Source organism: Corvus hawaiiensis, chromosome 26, assembly GCF_020740725.1.
Source record: "Corvus hawaiiensis isolate bCorHaw1 chromosome 26, bCorHaw1.pri.cur, whole genome shotgun sequence".
Lineage (NCBI taxonomy): Eukaryota > Metazoa > Chordata > Aves > Passeriformes > Corvidae > Corvus > Corvus hawaiiensis.
Genome location: NC_063238.1, coordinates 41,373,052 through 41,393,779, shown reverse-complemented (window position 1 = coordinate 41,393,779; position 20,728 = coordinate 41,373,052). Strand labels below are relative to the sequence as shown.

General features: G+C 39.2%; 1 protein-coding gene across 14 annotated transcripts in view; it reads left to right on the top strand.

Annotated features, from left to right (window-relative positions):
• Positions 1-20,728, top strand: part of PTK2 (protein tyrosine kinase 2) — a 198,443-nt gene that overhangs the window by 126,331 nt on the left and 51,384 nt on the right. For all 14 annotated transcript variants that reach the window (XM_048286970.1, XM_048286969.1, XM_048286958.1 and 11 more), the window contains 7 exons: positions 1,279-1,333; positions 4,953-5,093; positions 5,818-5,895; positions 6,883-6,990; positions 7,931-8,048; positions 14,594-14,624; positions 17,054-17,106. In XM_048286970.1, coding sequence (XP_048142927.1) covers positions 1,279-1,333; positions 4,953-5,093; positions 5,818-5,895; positions 6,883-6,990; positions 7,931-8,048; positions 14,594-14,624; positions 17,054-17,106 — 584 coding nt within the window. The remainder of the gene's footprint in view (positions 1-1,278; positions 1,334-4,952; positions 5,094-5,817; positions 5,896-6,882; positions 6,991-7,930; positions 8,049-14,593; positions 14,625-17,053; positions 17,107-20,728) is intronic.

The window sequence follows — 20,728 nt, the reverse complement described above, 5'->3', positions numbered from 1 at the left end:
TGAGTATCTCCGCTTGCTAACGGCTTTTCCTTTCTTTGCCAAATGTAAGAATTCCAGATGTTCTTCCATGTATGTTCAAAGCATGCAGTCATGGAAAGCTCGCTTTCATACTTGTTCCAGAGGCAGATAAGAATGTTTGAAAGAGATGGTAATGTCCTAAATTTAAAGGAAAAAAGTCAGTAACACCTGTGAACTATAAATCTTTTTCCTGTTTATACTTTTCTCTTAGTTTTTCCTTTTTTGAATGCAAGTTTTTTGCCCTTGGTTGTACAGTGGTATCTTCTGCCCTAACATACCACTGGCAGCTTCTCGAGCACCTTGTTTTGAAGCTGATGTTCAGCTGTAGAGACACAAATGCGTATCAGACATAAGCTATGTGCAGCATATCAGAGCCATAGAAATGTTTAATGGCTCTGGCTTTCAGACCAGGGGTACAACCCAATTTAAAAGTGTGAACATGAGCTTGATAAATTCAGTTTACAAAATCTGAGCTCACAGTCACCTGATTTACAGTTGCAAAAAGTGAGATTACTTGCAAGAAAATGCTGGTAATTTTAATTTGCTCAGTATGAGTTAAAAATAAATAGTAGAAATTTAAACAACCCCTTAATTATAATGCTTCAAAGGGTAAAACAGTAGTGAATTGCACTCAGCATGCTTACTGAGGTGATATGATGAGTATTGCTCTATGGATTCCTGGATTCCTTAGGCCAAGTTGGGGCTCTGAGCAACCTGGTCAAGTGGAAGGTGTCCCTGCCCATGGCAAGTGGATGTTCATTATGGTTCCTCCCAGCCCAAACCATTCTCTAATTCTGTATCTCCTACTTCATTCTAATAGAGGTTTATCTGCGTTTTCCACTTTCATGTTGTTCCCTTCTCACCTGACTACAAGCTCTGAGAATATTTGTTCTGTATTCTTTAAATTATTAAAACATGTACAAAGAGCAGTTTTTATTCTCAAAACTCCTCTGTGCCCAAGCCAACATTTAAAATAACAGACTTTCCACACAGGTACCTGTTCAAATGCAAAATCCTTTGGGATTTTAAACTAGAAGATGCTGCTGTCCCACATTTGATGTGGAGTAGCTGTAGTTAGAGTTTTAATAGTACTGTGTTTGTTACTCTGAGATTGTCAAGGACATTGCTATGAAGATTGTTTAGTAATGTATATGCTGGTTAAAAAAACAAAACAAAAAACAGACCCAAAACACCAGCCTGAAAAGAGAAATATAATATTGCACAATGGTTTTGATATTTATGCTGTATTTTTTCTTTCAGGAAGGATGTTGGTTTGAGACGGTTTTTCCCGAAGAGTTTACTAGATTCAGTGAAGGTAATTACAGCTCCAGTCAGTCCTATACTGCTGTAAAGAAAAGAGTGTCAGAAATCTGAAAACTGCATTTTAGTTTTCACTGTACAGTCCTAAGGGAATTGCTGTGCAGTTTTGCTTTGTGAAAAAACATCCAAGCTGTCTGTCGGATTGGTGGGATCTAAATCCCAGTAATGTAGCTGGCAGGACAAGGATAAAGTGATTCACATGGCCTTGCTGAGTGCTGTGAGAGGGGCACAGCTCTGCCTCTCAGACCTTGGGGGTAAAAGTACAAAACAAGTCCTTGGAGCCTCTTGTATCAAATAACTTTTTTTTTTTTTTTCCTTCCCTAAAAGAAAAATGAGACTTCTGGAGAAAGAGGAAGGGGACTTGTAAGAAAAAAGAATATTTTACTGGGAACTTGATAAACCATGTTCTGCCTTCCTTGCTCAAGACTATCCAAGTTATTCAAGGAAGATTTCCAGTAATTTCTGCTTATGTTAATCCTAGCTGAGACTATTAACATTACTTGAATCTCGCTCCCATTGAAGTCCATATGTTCTCAGAGTAAAAAATGCAAATTTTTCTCAACATGTGTTGAAAAGGGGAATTAAGAATGGTCACCAAGTATTTTACATTTATAGGTGCCTTGATATGAATGTCCTGGTAAAATATCTCTTACAATTCATACATGAAAGTATAAATCACAAATTGCTATTTTGGAGCTGGTTTTGGGAAGCAGTGCTTTATAGAAAGACTAAAATTCAACTTCAGATTTGGAAAGAATCTGCATTGTGATTTAAATGGGTAAACACAAAAGGTCTGTCATGACAGGGTTTTGTTTCAAAAGACTTTTGAAAATCAGAAGCTAATGAAGTCAAGTGGATTTAAGTAATCCCCTGTGCATTTTAATTTGAGCAATTATCTGAAACTGTATTTTCTGCTAACGGGAAAATTGTGGTAAAAGGCTCCAGACGTAAAAGTATGAATAACTGTCTCAAAAATAATATTATGGAGCCAGAAAACTGACTGACCAAGAAAACTGCACTTTGGAAATCCTGAACTGGGGAGAAAAGAAGTAGCAAGAATTGCCAGAAGGTAAAGCTGAGTGGAACCTTGTAAAGACATGAAAAAAATTGTTGGACATATGAAGAAGAAAAACAAGGGAAGGAAAAATGTGTCTGCTTTTTAATGAAAATGAAATCCCTATTCAAAATAACACAGGATTGGTCCAAATTCTTAAATTACTCTTCCACTTTGTGGAGACCAGGGAATTTGAACTGGCAGGCAAAGAAGGGTTCCTGATAGCCATGAAATATAAAAATAATTATTTCTCTCAATTCTCTCTGCCTTGAACAAACACAGAGAGGGAACAATGGTTCTTAGACATGCTTTTAAGAGCAAGTTTTCAGTGCGTTTTGCTTGAAGTTGCCATTTGCAGACATTTCTGATAGATGCTTCTGTTATGGAAAAGGTGTGTTTTGGGGACTGTTCAGCCTGGAGAGGAGCAGGCTCTGGGGAGACCTGAGAGCTCCTTCCAGTGCCTAAAGGAGCTAAAAGAGAGCTGGAGAAGGACTTTGGACAAGGGATGGAGTGACAGGACACAGGGAATAGCTTCACACTGACAGAGGGTGGGGTTAGATTGGATATTAGGAAGAAATTCTTCCCTGTGAGGGTGGTGAGGCCCTGGCACAGGTTGCCCAGGAAAGGTGTGGTTGCCCCATCCCTGGAAGTGTTCAGGGCCAGGCTGGATGGGGCTTGGAGCAGCCTGGGGTAATGGAAGGTGTCCCTGCCCATGGCAGTGGGGTGGAACAAGATGGTCTTTAAGGTCCCTTCCAACGCGAACCAGCCGATGACTCTAATGGACTTTGTATCTTTACACCTTGCTCATGATCTTAAAGTTTAAAGTGACCAATTCTTCTTGGTGGACTGAAAAGAGTCAGATAATGTATGCCAGTATTCCTGGCAGTAAAAGTGATGCTGGAATTGGTCAGGAAAACATGGGCAGAGCAAAGTATGTTTCATCAACTGAGTGGCTGAAATACTTGGGACACCTTGAGCTGGCAAATTCTTTCTTATTTTGTTGTGTCTTGCTCCTGGTATTTGCCAGTGATAAGCTAAGGCTGAGGGTTGCAGTTCCCTTGAAGTTGGTTTTCTCTGTAAAAATGAAGATAACAGGGAGGTACAATGGAGGGTGTTTGAGTCCTAACAAAGCCTGAGGCAGCTCTGGGTGCACGAGGGAAGTTTCCTGGCTGCCAGGGGCTTTCTTACCCTGTCCAGTTCTGCAGCCACTTTAATGATCCACCTGATAATTGGTTCTGCTAAATTGACACAATAATTCGAAATTACACCAAAGTCACAGATTTCTTTGTTAATTTGACAACATAGTATGTGGTAGAGGGTTTTTTTCCAACCTATATGTGCATCATTGCAAAACAGATCATTTTGTGCATATGCAACACCCTTGGATCACTGCTACTGGAGTAACTCCCCCTGAACACTCCACATAAACATTTCTGGCTGTTTTGACTTCTGAGTGTTCTGTAAAGGCTTGCTAAAAATGAGTGCCTAATCTGGCTGGAAGTGCTAACAACAAAAGGAAGTTGGTATTTGTGTAGTGCCTGTAGCTGTTAACAGGCAGTGTGGGAGAATAAAGAGTTTTACTGCCGTTAAAATGGGACATTCAGATATGTTTGGATGGAGGACCAGTGGTAATTCCTGTCTTAACCTTGACATATTGCAAAGAAAAGCATGGTTTTGCTTTCTGTCATTATTGTTAGTTGGAAGATGTATTAGAAATGGGTTTTTTAAGCCCATTCAGTCACTTTATGCAGATGTTTTTATTCATAATTCTTGTTGGCTTGTTCAGTGGGGGAGCATCTTAGAGATACTGCTTCTCAGATCCTGTTTTTATTTTCATATGAGTGGCTGCCTTTCCAGGGATTATACATTATATACAGGCAGATAATTCACTTTTTTAAAATCTTAGTTTAGCTCTTCTTTGTGCTGCTCTAAGTGGTTATTTCTACCCTGAAAACAGTTAATAAAATGCTGGACAACAGAGTTAATACAGTTTAATTTGAATGTTAAGTTTACTTTTTACATGCAGTCTACTATTTAAATTTCATCTTTTTATATTGAAGCTTTTTTTCATATTATCAGACTGAAAGAGTCCACTTTATTATGGATAGTCTAAGTCACTGTGTGCAGAAATTAAGATACAGCTACAGCTGGCTTGTTATTACCAGCTAAGAGAGAGAACGGTGATTTAGATTTAAAACCTCATATGAAGGTATAAATTGCTGTGGTTTTGTATTGGGACACAGTTCAGAAGGTGGGAGAAATGAGGAACCTAGAGCAAATACTCCTGGAAGGGTTAACATGTGGTCTTTATTATAACTTACTCAAAACATTATTAGTTTGATATCCTTGCTATAATATAGCAGAAATAATTTTGATCTTAAGTACAAGTTAAAAGGCAGACTTGCTCCTTACATTTTGAAGCTCTTTTTTTTTTTCCTTGAGAATTGTCTGTATCTCATTGATAAAGACACTGGTAGTGCTACTAAGTGACCAAGACTCTTAAAATGTCCCTCAGTGATTAGATTTAAAATATTTGTTCTCTACATGTTTCAATACACAGGCCAAAACACTACGGAAATTAATCCAACAAACATTTCGACAATTTGCCAACCTCAATAGAGAAGAAAGTATTTTGAAGTTCTTTGAGATCCTCTCTCCAGTGTACAGATTTGACAAGGAATGCTTCAAGTGTGCTCTTGGTGTAAGTAGAGGAATGTGACAGGCACCAGAATACGTTCTGGAGTTAGAAATCTAATTGCTTTTGCTTAGTTCTACAGTAATTGCTTACTTAGTTCCTGTTTTCATATAGAAACATTAGCAACATTAGCAACAAGTCATATTTATTGATTTTATTCAGGACTTTCTCTGTTGACTGCTTAAAAAAAAAAGCATCATTCATTAGTTGGGTAAGAATTGTATGTAAAATTAAATATTTTTATTGATGCTTTGTTTGTGAAGGTCAAGGACTTTTTCAGCTGTTTCCATGAGGAAATGAGACTTCCCAACTTCTGTTTGTAAATTTTTCTCTAATGCCTGTTGATCTCTACCTATTTCAAGTAAATTTTGAGGAAGGGCCCTAAGTCTGGAGGGTTTGTGAAAATGGAGACTACAGCAGAAATTAAAACTTGAATATCAGTGTCCATGAGAAGAGGAAATGCAGGAAATCCATAGTTCTCATGTAGACCTAAGATAAAACACATGGAAATGCAGTTTGAGTAGCAGAGTTCCCCAGGAAACCAGTCATGAGGGCTTTTGCCACTTACAGAATTACTTGATTTTAATATAATTTTAATTTGTTTGAAGAATTGAAAAGCTTGTAGATATTAATTACTATAACCTGTAATTATAATTTTGGAGGATAGTGTTCCATAGCAAGGCCTTGTCTTACTGTTGAAATTTTGCCCTTTCTCCTTTTGACTCTCAAGTCAAGCTGGATTATTTCAGTGGAACTGGCAATTGGCCCAGAAGAAGGAATCAGTTACCTGACAGACAAGGGTGCAAATGTAAGTCTGCTTCTGTTTTGTGGGGCTTTTTCTCAGTCACTGTGTTAACAACCACGACCTATTGTGAACTGAACATCACAGAAAGGGGAGTGACAAGTGTGACCTCAGGGTTAAACACAGCTGAGCTGGGAGCTCAGCATGTAGAGCTCTTAGTCAGATATTAATTTGTGATTTGGGATCAGAGGAGAGGCACTGGTGTTAGGTACAGAGTCAGTGTCAGCCTTAGCACTGAATTTGTGGGCTTTTCTACCCAGTGAAGCGCTCATTTGCAGAACTTGAAGCATTGGTGGGGACTTTTTACCAATGAAACGTGAATTATTCTGAGTTGTTCTCCTTAGGAATGTGTAAATGCAGAGCTTGTTTAACCAGTTTGTGTGCCCATTTGTGCAGGCCCTGCTTATTTACTTTCTTCATACCCTTCTCAGCCTTTTCCTTACCTGACACTGACTGTATTGCAGTATTTCCTGTGCACCCCCACGGTGCAAGGGAGCTCTGTCCAGACAGATCCTTCAGCACAGTGTTTGGGAACTTTACAACCACAACTTAAGCTGAGCCCATGTCCAGCTTTCTATTGAAATGAATTCAAAAGTAGTGAAAAGATGGGGGAATCAGGAATACACAGCTAAGAACATACCTTTTCCAGCAGTCTGGAGGGATGTTGGGAATGTGTCAGCACGGGTTCCGTGTGGTTTTTACGTGTTTAGTTTTCTCTGTTGACATCCAAGAGGTTGTTCCCACTTCAGTGTGCATCTGGTGTTACTCAACAGTGACCTCTGTGGGCACAGCGGAGCTGGGCTCCTTTTCCAGACACTGGATATTTGTGTGTTGTTAGCCAGTGGTAATGAAACTCCAGAAAGAAACAGAGAACAGATCTCTGCAGGTGTAGTTTGGAGATCAAAGTCTCCCTGTGCTTTTTCAACACCAGGGATAAAGGCAGGCTATTTTGCTGTATTTTTTTTCCTCATTTTTTGCACTGTCTTTCTGCAGCCAACCCATCTAGCAGACTTCAATCAAGTGCAAACCATTCAGTATTCAAACAGTGAAGACAAGGACAGAAAAGGGATGTTGCAACTGAAGATAGCAGGTGCACCTGAGGTATGTTATTGACAGTGGTGATAAACTTGCAACTAACTTTGTTTTTGCTTGCAAGGAGTGGGATTTAGTATAGTCTTAACGTGGATATTCTCTGTATTGGACTTTTGTTCCAAGTTTGGTTTTAAAACAGATTTAGAGTTCATTACATGTTTTAGGTTTTGCATCTGGTGCTTGTAGACTTTGGTATTCACAGAAGAAGCTTGATATAAAACCAGTATCTCTTAAATGCAGTTTAATAGCAGCCTGTGCATATGTACTGCATCCTAGAGAGGAAGCAGCAATTCCACTTTTGTGTAAAGGGGAAATGTGAAAGAAGGAAAATTTGTTCCCTCATACTACATGGAGGCAGTGCTGGAAGTGAAATCAAATCTTTTCCTAGGTCCAGTGCACCAGAAAACAGTGGTAGAGCAGGATTGAGGGAGAGTAGCAGATCAGTGAAGAGGATGATGAATGTTGGTGGTATTAAAATTAATAGCTTGTCTGTGTGTCTCTCATCTCTTTTTCTACTGTACATATTTCTTCTTTGAAATTGGGAAGGGTTGTTTTTAGGCCAAGAATAAATTGCTGCAGAGGGCAGGGAGAAAAGATACCACCTGTAAGAACTTTAAGGAAAAAACAGCTCCTTCAGAGTTGTCTTAATTACAAGCCTGAAAGCCATAGCAGTTGTATTCAACAGTGATTTACACTTCATAAGCCCAAATTAACACTACATTTAGGTGGCGGGTTTTACCAACTGTGCTTTCTGGGCCTCCTGTTTGAAATTTGCTGCACAAAAGGCAAAGCAAGAATCTCTCTGGTGGTTCCCTGCTCACCCATATTCTTCTGTTTACGGTTTGCAGGCGTGTGTAAGGTTCTGATGCAATGACACAGCTGTTCCCCTCAGTGTTTGCAACTACAATAATTCCTCTTTGTTGGTGCCTTGTTTTTTTCCCTTCTGTAGCCTCTGACAGTGACAGCACCATCCTTAACCATTGCAGAGAACATGGCTGACCTGATCGACGGCTACTGCCGGCTCGTGAACGGAGCCACGCAGTCCTTCATCATCAGGCCTCAGAAAGGTAAGGAGAGCTTCATCCTCACAGCTGCTCAGAGGTTATTTTGCATTTGAATACAAGACAAGAGGTAGCAGCAGGACCCTCACCTGGAGGCTCTTTTCTTTCTGGGAGGAGCCATGAGAAACACTGATAGTAAATTGTCACTCCATCAAAAATTGCTTAGTGGTTGATCATTAAGACTGGTTTCAGTAATCCGTGCTTTACACTAATTCCAAACTTAAATTGAAGAAGTAAATTATAATAATTAAAGGCACTCCTAACAAGGGTGCATTATCTCATAAAATGATTCCCTAATATACAAGTGGAAATTCAGAGAGGTTGGTTAGAATGCATTTGGATAAGGTTCTGACTGGTGATAATTATGTAGTTTCTGCCTTTTCCTAGATACTCAAAACATCTCCATTTAAAAAATAAAAAATCTTGAGAGGTCTCATGAGTTTCTCTCATAAAGTAGAAGTAAAGCAGAGATACATTTTATAGTGTTTGTCAGTTGTTTTTGTAGCAACTCACCAGGTAGAAGCAGTGAGATGAGGTTACAGGTACACCAAGTTTTAGAGAGAATTTAATTAAATTTATTAGAATTTTCAGACAGCTTTAATTAATGAAAAAGTCTCAAGCAAAACTGTTTAAGAATGAAATTTTCTTCTTCCCTGTTGTTCTCCTTTTTGCTCGTGGAAATTCATCCAACTTTCCTGCTTTCTAAAACAACAAACTATTTCCTTCTTCCCTCTTTGAAAGGGAAAGAAGAAAGGACATAAACTATCCCAGCATCTCTTCAATGTGAAACTGAGTCTCTTTTAGCCACGTTCTTGCTTTTTTCTGCCACAGGTTTTCCATGGGGTCATGTTGTTAACATAATTCAGGTCTTTTCCAGGTCCATGTATAACATCCTGCCTGTGCATGGCTCAAAAAATCCCCAAACTTACATTTGGTCATTCAGTAAAAAAGAGATGTGATCTTCGGGTGTTAGATGTCTTGACAGCAAATGGCAATTGTTCAAATTATTCTTAAATTTGCATGGGTTTTGGTATTTCTGACCCTTAAGTGTGTGTGAGTGGCCTTTAGCTCCAACACAAGCAGCTAAGTTAAAACCTGTGTTAGTTGTGCAACCTTACCTCCACACAAATGAAAATCTTCCCTCTCCACACAAGTGAAAATCTTCCCTCAACACATACTTAGCTCTCCAAGCTAACCTGGTGCTCAGCTCAGTGATGATGAACCATTGGTCCCAAAATCTGACACTAAAAGGATAAACTAGCTATCAGTGATAATAATAGTTTATTGTTCTAAAAATAAAATAGGCATCACAATCCAAGATCTTCATGTCACTAGACTTGTCTCTGGCTGTGAGTATAGGCCTTTTGTGTCTCTTGTTTTCTGAGAAATCATGGTTTGGGGTTTCCTATAATCATTATTCACTCCCAAAACTTTCCTTCTTATGCCACTGGATTGGCTGTTTTCCAACCTGAGCTGTTGTAGCCACAGTTGGTCTTCTAAAACTTTTTCATGTCTTTACACATGACCTCTTCCCTGAATTAATGGATAGCTCTGACTGTCTCTGCTTTTCCTTTAGGGGCACATGTGGACTTTGTTGGGTTCTTGCCACTTCCACACTGGTGGTGGTGCCCATCAGAATTGACTTGTTCATTTGCAGTTTTTCTTCCTAATTCCTGTCTTGTTCTGACCTTTCTTACCAGCAGCTGTTACGTCTTCTAGGCTCACTGAGCTCTCTGAGGGGCATTATCTCTGATTTGCCTGTGCCTTGCACTGAGGTTTGCTGGTAGGTGTGAATGCAGGATAAATCAGTGCATTTAATGCAGGGTGTTTATTTGTGTGCTATTCTTACAACGCAGAAATTTAACATGGAGCAAATGAGCAGTGATTGAACAGGAACATCAGGTAGCACTTTGGGAATACTCCTCTTTATGTATACATGAAGAGAACCCCTCCAGTTAAAATAAATTCTGAGTTTCTTTTGTCTTGGGTTCCTTTTTTTGAAGTTCATAGCAATACTCAACATATACATTAATCATTTTATGGGAGAGCTGTCCCCATCATGATCTGCATTCCCAGATCCCTCCCACAGTGACCTTTGATTGTATAAGACACATCAGAAACAAATCATGAAGCAACTCTTGATCCCACAGATGTTTTATCCCCTTTTTGAGCTTTCCCCTCCCTTCTTTGTTGTGAATTTACATTTATTGCAAGTGTCCTCGTAAATTGTCATTCTTTATTACTAACAGAGCCTGTTTTTGTGAGACCTGTCATGCTATCCAGTAATGATCCAGTCCCTCTTAATTTGGGGAGAGCACTTGGTAATATTTAAGATGTGGACAGTATTTGGCATTTTCCCATTGAATTTGTTTTATTTTTCATAAATATTTTGATAGACCGGTCCCTTTAGACCAATATGGAAACGTTACACTTAATATTTTTATTTCCATTATCACACTTACCTCTTACAGGCCAAGAACACAAAAGAAAAAATTCATAAAAAGTTGAACTGATTATCAGCTTTTAGGTTATGGAGTGTTTATCACTCTCTACAACTACTTGAAAGGAGGTTGTAGCCAGATGAGGGTTGGTCTCTTCTCTCAAGTAACAGGACATGAGCAAACAGGCTCAAGTTGCTCCAGAGGAGGTTTAAATTGCATGTTGGGACAAATTTCTTCACCAAAAGGGTGGTTAGGCATTGGAACAAGCTGCCCGTGGAAGTGTTCAAAAATACCAAAACTAAATAGTTCATGAAGTTATTCATTTAAGTACTTTTTGTTTTACACAGATTTATCCTGGGCATCATTTTCATTTTAATGGAATGGCAACATGTGTTTCCATTCTTAGGAATGCTACCTCTTTACCTCTGTTACCTCTTTAGTTTGACCCCTCACTGATTTTGCTTTCACAATAATTTCAGTCAGATGAGGAGAATTTACATTCCTCCTGGCTGGGGCCACTGGAGCTGCCTGGGACCTGCTGTGTCCAGCATGGAACTCTGCTCCGAGTGGAAACACCTGGACAATCCAGTGGAAACCCCACTACAGCCATGCATATCCCATTTCTTTAAAAGAATATAGAATTGGGCAAAATTGTTGTGAAAACAATTTTGAAACTTGTGAAAAACAACATATGCCTTAACTGGGATGCTGTTAGTAAGAAATTTTGACTTCAGACCTGCAGGGGTACTAATGAATATTTGGTATTTTATTTGGGATATAAACTGTAAAAGGATGAGCACCAAGTTGGGCAGCAATGCCTGAAGTGAGCAGTTCGTATCCAGAGAGCGCGTAGGCGTCTGCAAGATCAGGAGTTCCATGCAGATTCTTTTTTTCTTTAATTATATCCAGTGATCGAGGAGGGGAAGAATCACAGAAGAATGACAGAATAGTTCAGGTTTGTGATACTTCTAAATTTCATCTAGTTCCAACCCCCCCTGCCACGGGCAGGGACACCTTCCGCTATCCCGGGTTGCTCCAAGCCCTGTCCAAGCTGGCCTTGAACACTTCAGGGATAGAGCAGCTACAGCTTCTCTGGACAGCCCCATTACTACAACCTCTGTGCACCTCTGGTACTACTTAATAGTGCATGAGGTTTTTTTGATTCCTGGATGCCTTTTTGTGTTTTTTTTTTTTTTCCCAAACATCTGCCTGCTTTTTCAGTTTCCTTTGTCCTTTTACAGCCCTGCACTTGACACACATCTCCAGCAGCCGAGTGGGATGTGTTGTCCCTGTAGCCAGTCCCTCTGCAGGCACCAGGCTGTGGCTTCCAGGCAGTTCTGGGTGCTCCTTCCTTCTTCCCAGGGCTGAGCCTGCTTTGTCCAGATCTGTCAGCCCCATCAGCTCAGAGGACAAAGGTCCAGATCTGTTGCTCTGATGGTAATGAGCACAAAGCCAGTTATATCCGGTGGAATTCAGCTGAGGATGGTGAATAGGGAGATGATCAGGTGGAACGGTTGTGGATATGGTGGCCCCATGTGTGCTGCTCAGTTTCCCAATGGATCTGGAAGCAAATAACTCATTTAACTTGGGTCAGTCTTTGCTTTTCTCTGTCTATCCCTGTTTTTTCCTCACAGTTTTCCAGACTGCTTCAATGCTTGTCACCTTTCCTTCACTTCCTTCACTTTTCCTTCAATTCCTTCACCTTTCTTTCGCTTTTCATCTTCTTCGAACTCATTGAATGCATCATGCTACTACTCAACTTACTGTGTAAGACCACTTCTATTCACATTCTCCTTATCTCACAAAGTGCCTAGAAAGGATTTGCTCTTACAATGGAATCGAGATTTGGTTTTGTTATGATTTATTATGTTTTATTACGATCCTTGCTTTGCATTTTTCACTGATAGGAAGCTGTTCAAAAAGTGGAATGAAGGCTTGCAGGAACAGAATGAGATTCTCTTCCTTAAGGAAATTTAATACCACACTGGAAAGTCAGATTCTCTCTTTATCTCCTTTAGATCCTCTTTGATAGGTAGTATTTGACTTGGGCACACACTAGCAGTTGCCACCTGTGGTATTTCTCACTTTCTTAGGAGGCTGGAGGAGGGAAGAACAGTCAGATCTGATCTGAGCTCAGTACTTTGAACATATGAAGCATTGTGGCCCTGCAAGTATTATGAAATAATTCCTATCAAGTGTAATGAAATCATTCACTGATCTTTCTGAAGTCCCCAAATATGATACTCCACAAAAAAAAGCCCTAGGGGAAATTAAAATTCCATCTTTAGAATGCAGTTTGAATACTGTACAGTTAACACGCAATAGAGCTACATATTAAAGAGCAAGGAGAATTATTTTGAATAGCTGCTTATTAATTGTGCATCCATTACCTTGATTTAAAAATACAGAATGATAAGGTTAAATTTACAATTTAATGAAGTTCTTTTAACACAGAGGGAGACTCAATGTTCCACCAGTAACACGTGTGATTAAGCAGCACCATCTAAGCCTTAAATCCGTTGCCAAGTGTAGGAGCAGCGTTGGAATAACCAGCAGTAGCAGCATAACTTGGTGTAAACCAGAACACAGGATGATTTCACAACTAATAACTGCCAGTTGTAGGTGTGACACAGAATTTAAGGTTCTTTTGAGTGTTCTTCACAGCCCTGGGGAGGTCTGCCTAGCAGTGGGCAGGCCTCTTGTGCCTGTTTCTTCAAACTTGATGTCCAGTTTTCCTCCAGGTTGAATCCTCTCGTGCCCATTACAGTCTCTCTTTTTTGGGTACCTGCACTCCAGTCTTTCATTGCCAGGCTGCACCTTCACGCCATTGATCTCATATTTGTCACTCCACACTGCCTTGTAGGATCTTTGCCTTTTGTTTCCTTCCCCAAAAGGTATCATTTACGCTAACATACCACAGTACCTTTATCTCGCACCTGCTTATATAATCTTACTGTCCTTGCTCTGCCCCCCAGTTTCAGGTGCTTGCTCTTGTCACTTTGCTGAGCTGCTCCACATCTTCCAAATTGCAGCTTCTGTTTTCCCTTCTTTTCTGCAACTTCCGTTTCAACATCCCCCATCAGACAGATCAAAACAGACTGATGGTGCTGAGCCAAATGGTGCTTTTCTACCTGTAGACAGCAAAAAAATGTACCAAAACAGTGTATTTTGCCACGTTGAGTGTGGCTTTTGGGTATGGAGCATTTCTCTGCTCAGTCCGTTAATACACAAAGCTGAGACTGTCATTTACATCTATAATTTCTGGAAATTTTAATTTGTGAGAAAAGTGAGAATTTACATGATTTTGTGCAAACAGTGTATGTCACTATTTTCTGCAAGTGTGGCCATTCTCTCAGGTCACTTTATCAGAGCTACATTGATTTAGAGAGTGAAATACGATTTAATTACCCATCTTCTCTCCCTCTCTGCATACTCCAAATATAGTGAAAAGGTGTTTTGCTAAAGGATTAGTAACTTCCCCACAGGAATACCAAGTGTTTAATCAAATCCAATAGGAAAGAAACCCCTTGAATAGGTACATCCAAGCTTTTATACGCATTGCCATTTTCAAAGAAAGACTGGCAAGGATTTGAATATAGCATACAAAAAGCTGACTTACTCCCTGGCACAAAACATTATTATTCTATAGTCTCAACCCAGTGTGAAATCAATATGATAATACGTGCTTTAATGATTTATTTCAGTTGTCTTACTTGGAAATCCAAGTTGGATTCAATTGTTTTATTTATATGTTAGCACTTAGGACATCTTGGAGATAAAAGAAAAGCATTTCTTACTAGAGAGATGAGATAGTGTCACACCTTCTGCAAGTGATTTATTGGAGTTATTTGTTAAGAATAAAAAAGAGCTTTTATATTCTGTGTATGTTGTTTCCTCAGATGAGAGTTTGCCTAAAGGTCTGTATCAGTGGGTAGAAGGAGTTGTTGATATGCTGCTCTTTATATATGTATAGAGCATTCTTTTGAATCACCTCCGTTTCCCTGAGAGGTTGTGATGATTATTGTTTCAGGCACGTGTATATGTCACTTTGAGAGAGGTTATTTGAAAACTTGTAAAAGCTTTAATCCTGTTTTCTTCTTGTTTACACAGAAGGTGAAAGAGCTTTACCATCAATACCAAAGTAAGTTCTGTGCTTTCTTTTCTCATGTATTAAAAAAATGGTTTTGAAAAATAGTGATGCTTTCAGAACTTTCTGCATGTGTCTAACTTTTATTGTTGCTTTTGGATTCCAGGACAAATAGCAGGTAGGGCATAAAAGCCTCACAGCAGTGTTAAACTATAGGGATACCAGAAAGAAAATCTGAGACAAAAAGTGCTTAATGCATCCATCATATTTGACAATAACAAAAGCAGGATGTTTTGGAGAAGACTTGACTGAGATTCAGGCTATTTCTTTTGAGTCCATGAGTAAATTTAGTGTATAGGAGTGATGCTGAACAGTTTGTGAATTGTGGTTTCAATCTGTGAGTCAGTCTGTGGTCATCTTTTTCCTAATTATCCCCTTTTTGGCTTATGTGAAATACAGAAAGTACTCTTTTTGCTGCTATCATAAATCTGTCATGTGTCCTTCTTTTAATAAAACTTCCATAATGGGGCCAGTTGAAGTTGGGATATAGGTTCAGTGTAATAAAGAATAGCAGTTATTAAATATTCATATTGCATAGTAAATACCTCATTATTATTTTAAATATAGAAAAATTCTTCTCCAATAAAATTGTGGATGCCTAGAAAACACCAATCCTATGTCAGGCAAACAGAGATGCATTTTTTTCCCTGGTTGGTTTTATGGTGATACTTTATTAAAGGTGTGCTGAGACAAGTTACCTGCATCTAATAATTCTTAAAAATTATGCTAAGACACCTCTCTGCATTTTTATTCTTCCCAGACTTAAAGGTAAATAAGAATAAATTTCTGATTTAGCTCTGATTCAGACAATTCCTTCTGTTGTTGGAGTTGTTGGTCTCTAATGTAGGCAAGCCTTTAATCCTTCCTGGTGATTGTCTACTCCCCTGGTGTCAGTGGCTGGGTCTCCATCCTCTCTGGAAGCTATCATGTTTGTCTCACCTTTCCATGGGCAGTTCCTTGTTGTGGCCTCCTAAACTCCAGTCTTTAAAGCAAGACACTTTTTGGATTTTTTTTTCCTTTTTTTGTAATCTGACTGTTCTCAGTGGCCACATCCAAATTGAGTTTAGAGTCATACATCAGCAGTGTCCTCCTGGAACTTTATCAGGTGCTGCCACCCCTGTCCAGTAGCACAAGGTAACTGCTGAAAGACCCAGTGACATTTAGTGGTTGATGGTGTTTTACCTCCTTGTTTTTATTTTGGGACACAGGGGCTGTGCCTGCTTTGACCCAGTCACCTCATTTCTTCCTTTATTTCTGAAGAAGTTCAGAACTATTTTTATTACTTTCTTAACTACTGGATGGAGCATGGAATACAGTTTGTTCCTGAATTAGTGATTACACACAGGTTCTGCTGCAGCCCTCACTATTAGGCAGCTTTCTCATGCTGTAGAAAGAGAGAAGTTAAAATTCAGGGAAGAAAAGTTGAGGCTGGAAGCAGTAAAATCAGTAAATTTAGTGTGCGCTCAAGAAGCAGGAAGACTTCTATTTACTTAAATAGGCACAAGTGAGAAACACAGAATAACATTCTAATTACATAAAGCTTAACCCTTATTTATTTGTAAGGATTTCTGGGGTAAAATAAAGTTTGAAGGAAAAGCTTCTTCTCATTTTTGGAGCAGTTTACCAAAACTAAATTTGTGCACTTGAGTCTGTTTAACAAGAGCACCACACGTGCTCTGAGTTTAGCAGCAGAGCTTTTATCAAATACACAAAACTACCAACCAACAGCATCTTGCATCTGGGAAGATTTGCCTTTGACAGATGAAATTCCTGATTTCTGAAGGCATGAAGTGCAGTGCTCTCTTGACCATTGAAAATTTTGGTTATATATGTAAGTGATGAAAAATTGAGACTTCGTTAGAATTTCCTTTTGCACATTTATGTGTCATATAACATATACATAACATATACATAACATAATGAACATTTATACATAATGCGCAATACATTTACACATAATGAACAATATATAATATAGACATGACATAGTGAACATTAAAACATAGCTACATTTAAATGCAGTTGGTTTTCTTTATTTAGCTGACATGTAAATTAATTCAAAATAGTCCAGGATAAGTAATCTTACAGACAGAAACTCAATTCACACTCTGTTTCTCACGGATCACACAGAAAGTAGAAGCACAGTCAGATTGCACACATCTTGAAAGTGTGCAGTTTAGGTTTTGTGTTTTCCTTCAAATTCACTTGGTTTCTGTGAACCATGCTAATTAAAAACCGCTCTGGCTCCCCCAGACGGGATGAAGTGGTAGATTCCTCTCTGCCTTCTCTCCCCCTCTCATCCTGTGGCGGGGGGAGGTGGCTCAGCCCTGCTAATTACAGTAGGTGCCTGTTGGGATGAATTCCCAGTGTTAGTGCCTGTGAAGAATGTACAGCATTCAGCGCTTCCAACCTCTGTTTTCCAGGCTGGCCAACAATGAGAAGCAAGGAGTGAGGTCTCACACAGTCTCTGTGTCAGGTAAGGCTCATCCAAACTCAGGACCTGAGTTCAGTTCTGGAGCTGGCAGATGTGCAGGCAGCTTTTCCACTCGCTGCTGCTCCAGGGCTACTGACTGCTCCAAACTGGGGCTGTGCTGCCTTCGTAGAGCAGTTTCTAAAGAGAAACTTTTATGCAACAGCCACATCTGTGCAGTTACTTCAAAGCCAGGCTGCTTGTCAGTATTTCCACTTAACTTTGTGATGAAGTAGAATGTCGTCGGCTAGAAGTGAAATTACCTGAGTATGTGCTAATTGTGAAGGAGCAGCTTTGAAAAGGGAAAATATGCAATTAAATATTAATCGTTGCTTTACAGAAAGGAGAAACTTAATAGCTGTTTTTCTGTAGCTGTTTAGATAAAAGCATTTAAGTTTTGCTATTGAAAATGACAAGTTAATTGAAGGATGGGTATGTGAAGTAATACGTGTTATTTCTGTACCTTATAGGCTTCTAAGATTTCTCTAAGTTACTGTGGGGTTTTTTTTATGCTTGAGGGAGAACATTTTTCTGTTACAGAATCTTAAATAATTTTGAAGGATTGATTCAGTGTCTTAGTAGGAAACTGTATTTCTAAATGGGTATACAAGGGGTATATAAGGGGACTTTAATGCAAAAATGTTTCTATATTATGATCTATTCCTATAGGTTTCTAGTATTTGGCCACAAACTTGAGGAACCAATACTGTGACTCAGTGGATTTCCCACCCCTGACTTAGAGGGAGGCTTCAGCCCCACTTTAACATTTACATGTGCACTTAGTGGCAAACACTCAAAGCCCCAACACATTTCATACAATAAGGAGGAAAGACATGTAGACATTTGACTAATTTCCTGCTTCTCAGATTCCCTTTCCCACCCTTACCCACTTTTAAAAGGTGTTTCAGATTGACTCCTTGGCATAGGAAGCTCAAGTAAACAGACATGGCAAGAAAATAGGTGAGAGGGTCTGGAGTTAAAATGAGGATAAAGCTGTAGTGGGGTCATAGAGCTTCACCAGTTACTGTGGCCTCTTGGAGTCAAATAGCAGCTCTTCTTCCTTCAGTGCCTGTCAAGCAAGTATGGTAAATCAGGTAGATAAGAATAAAGCATGGGCAGCATGTTCTCTTTTGATTCTTATATATGTGGCTCATTTTAGCTGTTAAAAATGTGGAAATTTCTGAAGTGATTAGCACTGTGCTTTTAATTATTCCACTCACCCTCAAAAAGGCTGATCTTCAGGATGAAAACATCATACTGTCTGCAGCCTCAAATTTTCACTCCTTCAGTTTTTCTGAGAATGCTGATAATACTTCTAATAATAAAACCAGTAATAAATGCTGACTTCACAATCGTTTCTTGTTGTCACTCTGACTTTACAAATTTAGGTATCTTCTGCTGATGTTCTCTGGCATTTCAGAGCACAAACACTTCTCTTTTAAAGCAGCATTTTGAAATTAGTATAGGGAAATCAGTTAGAATACCCCAGCTCTGGCATTCAGGGCATCACATGAAGGTGGACGAGGGGGAAATGAGAGCTTTGCTGTAGCACCACAGAAGAAGCAGAAGTTGCAGTGCTGGAGGTGAGCTGGTTGGTCAGGTGAATGTCAGGGACACTGAGCTGCAAAGCTGGCTCCTGTTAGCAGTGCAGTAAAATTAAACCAGAAAATATCATTCTCATTCTTGCCAATATCAAAATCAGAACCAATTAGGTATTAATTCTTGTGTTGTAGAAATGTTTGATATCTTTCCACAATAAAATTACTGTGTTTGATGCTTGTTTTTATACCATGTTACAAACCACTGGAAACACTAATAATGCTGGAATGGTTCAAACCAGTGCATTTAATATTCAATCTCAAGGGTTTGTTCTTTTTGTAATATAATGACAAAGAACATAAATACCTTTTTTGTTGTTGGGTTTTTTCCCCTCAAATTTATTTGAAATACATGGAGTATGTCATTGTATTAAATTTAAACCAGAGGCAGATTGCTGAGATTAACTCACATGACAGGGGTTATTCTCAGGAGCTGCTTTCTCTAAGAATCTCTTGAATCCCCAGAGGAATCAGTTTGCTATAAATGAAGTAATACTTGATGTAGATGTGGAGAAGTGTCACTCCTGTTGTCAGATGGAACTGATCCATCAGTGTGGAACAAAGGAGGCACCAGCCGTGCACGGTGCTCAGCTCAGCCCAGTCCCAGGTCAGCAGAGCCTGACAGCAGCCAGGGCAGAGCCAGCCGTGGGGGTGCTGCCGTGGGGTGCAAAACAGGAGCTTTTCTCTGGTGACATTGCAGTGGCTCAGAGCCAAAGGTTTCAGATAAGATGAGCTTTTGTAACTCTCTGACATCTGTTAACTGCTCCACGCCTTCGATGGTTTAAATCGTAAATTAATTCTGCTGTTTGATTTCACTGACATCACTCCCCTTTGTTTAGACCTCTCCTGATGCTGAAGATAAATAGCAAAAATCTAAAATAAAGATTCAGCAAAAAAATTAAGAAGTCAGATATATTTATAGTATTAACACACTTAGTTCGAAAGGGAAGTTTTACAGTGAGTTCCTCGCCACAGTTTGGGGAAACCAGCAATATCCAAACCCAGTGTAAAACATGATTTGTTGGTCTGAAAGTTCAGGTATTTGTCTGAAGCTTTGCAGGTTTAAAAAGGAACCTGTTAGTGAAAGACACCTTGTCTTTTTGTAATATTTATTAACATACCTTGGAATATTTCTTGTCTAGCGAAGTAAAAACTTGGGCTTTTTCAAGTGCTCCAATATTCCAAAGCACACAATGATAGAAGGTTTGTAAATCCTCTTGATTTTTTTTTTTCCCTCCTCTAAATAAAGGCCTTTTCAAACTAGTGAAGGATGAAGTTGGTTTCAGGAATCCAAAGCAGCAAATTTCTGGATCTGGGAATCTGTGTGTCACCGAACCAGGTTTCACCACACACCTTCTGCTGCTTCTCTTTCTTCTGATGTTGTCTACCTTGCTTCCTCAAATTCTCTGTTCCTGCGGTGGACACTGTGTGCATCTGAGATGCCTGCCAGATTTCCCCTCTTTTTAAAAGCATATTTGTGTGGGTATAACATTATAAGTAACTACAAATAAGCTAAATTAAATTAGTTGGATTTTAGATTTCTTTGGTAGTCATCTGATGTTTTGGCTGAAGCTGCTGTGATTCACCAGAAACAATGCATGTTTTTAGCTAGTAAGTAATTGCAGCTTTTACCTCCTTCTCCCTCTGCATCTGTCTTAACGTTAAAAAAGAGTTCTTTGTACTGAGCCATGAGTGTACACTCAGGAAATGGTAAGGCTAAACGATTTGCTCTGTGCAAATAGTATATCAAATGTGTAAAAAGCAGCACACCAGTTAACTGTAATTTTATTGACTGTATTTCCACTGTTTGGCTTGGAGACACCTTATTAAAATGCTCTGCTCTAGTCTAAAGGAACTTACTTTGGCCAGCAGTTTGTTTTTAAATAGCAAACATTAACCTTGGTAAGGTGATCTTATATTTCCAGATACACATATTTCCAAAAATAATAACTTACTCGGTCAATTATATATTACAAAAAGTTCTTCATAAAATGAAATCAGTACAGCAGTAGCTGCTTTCTCTCTTTTTA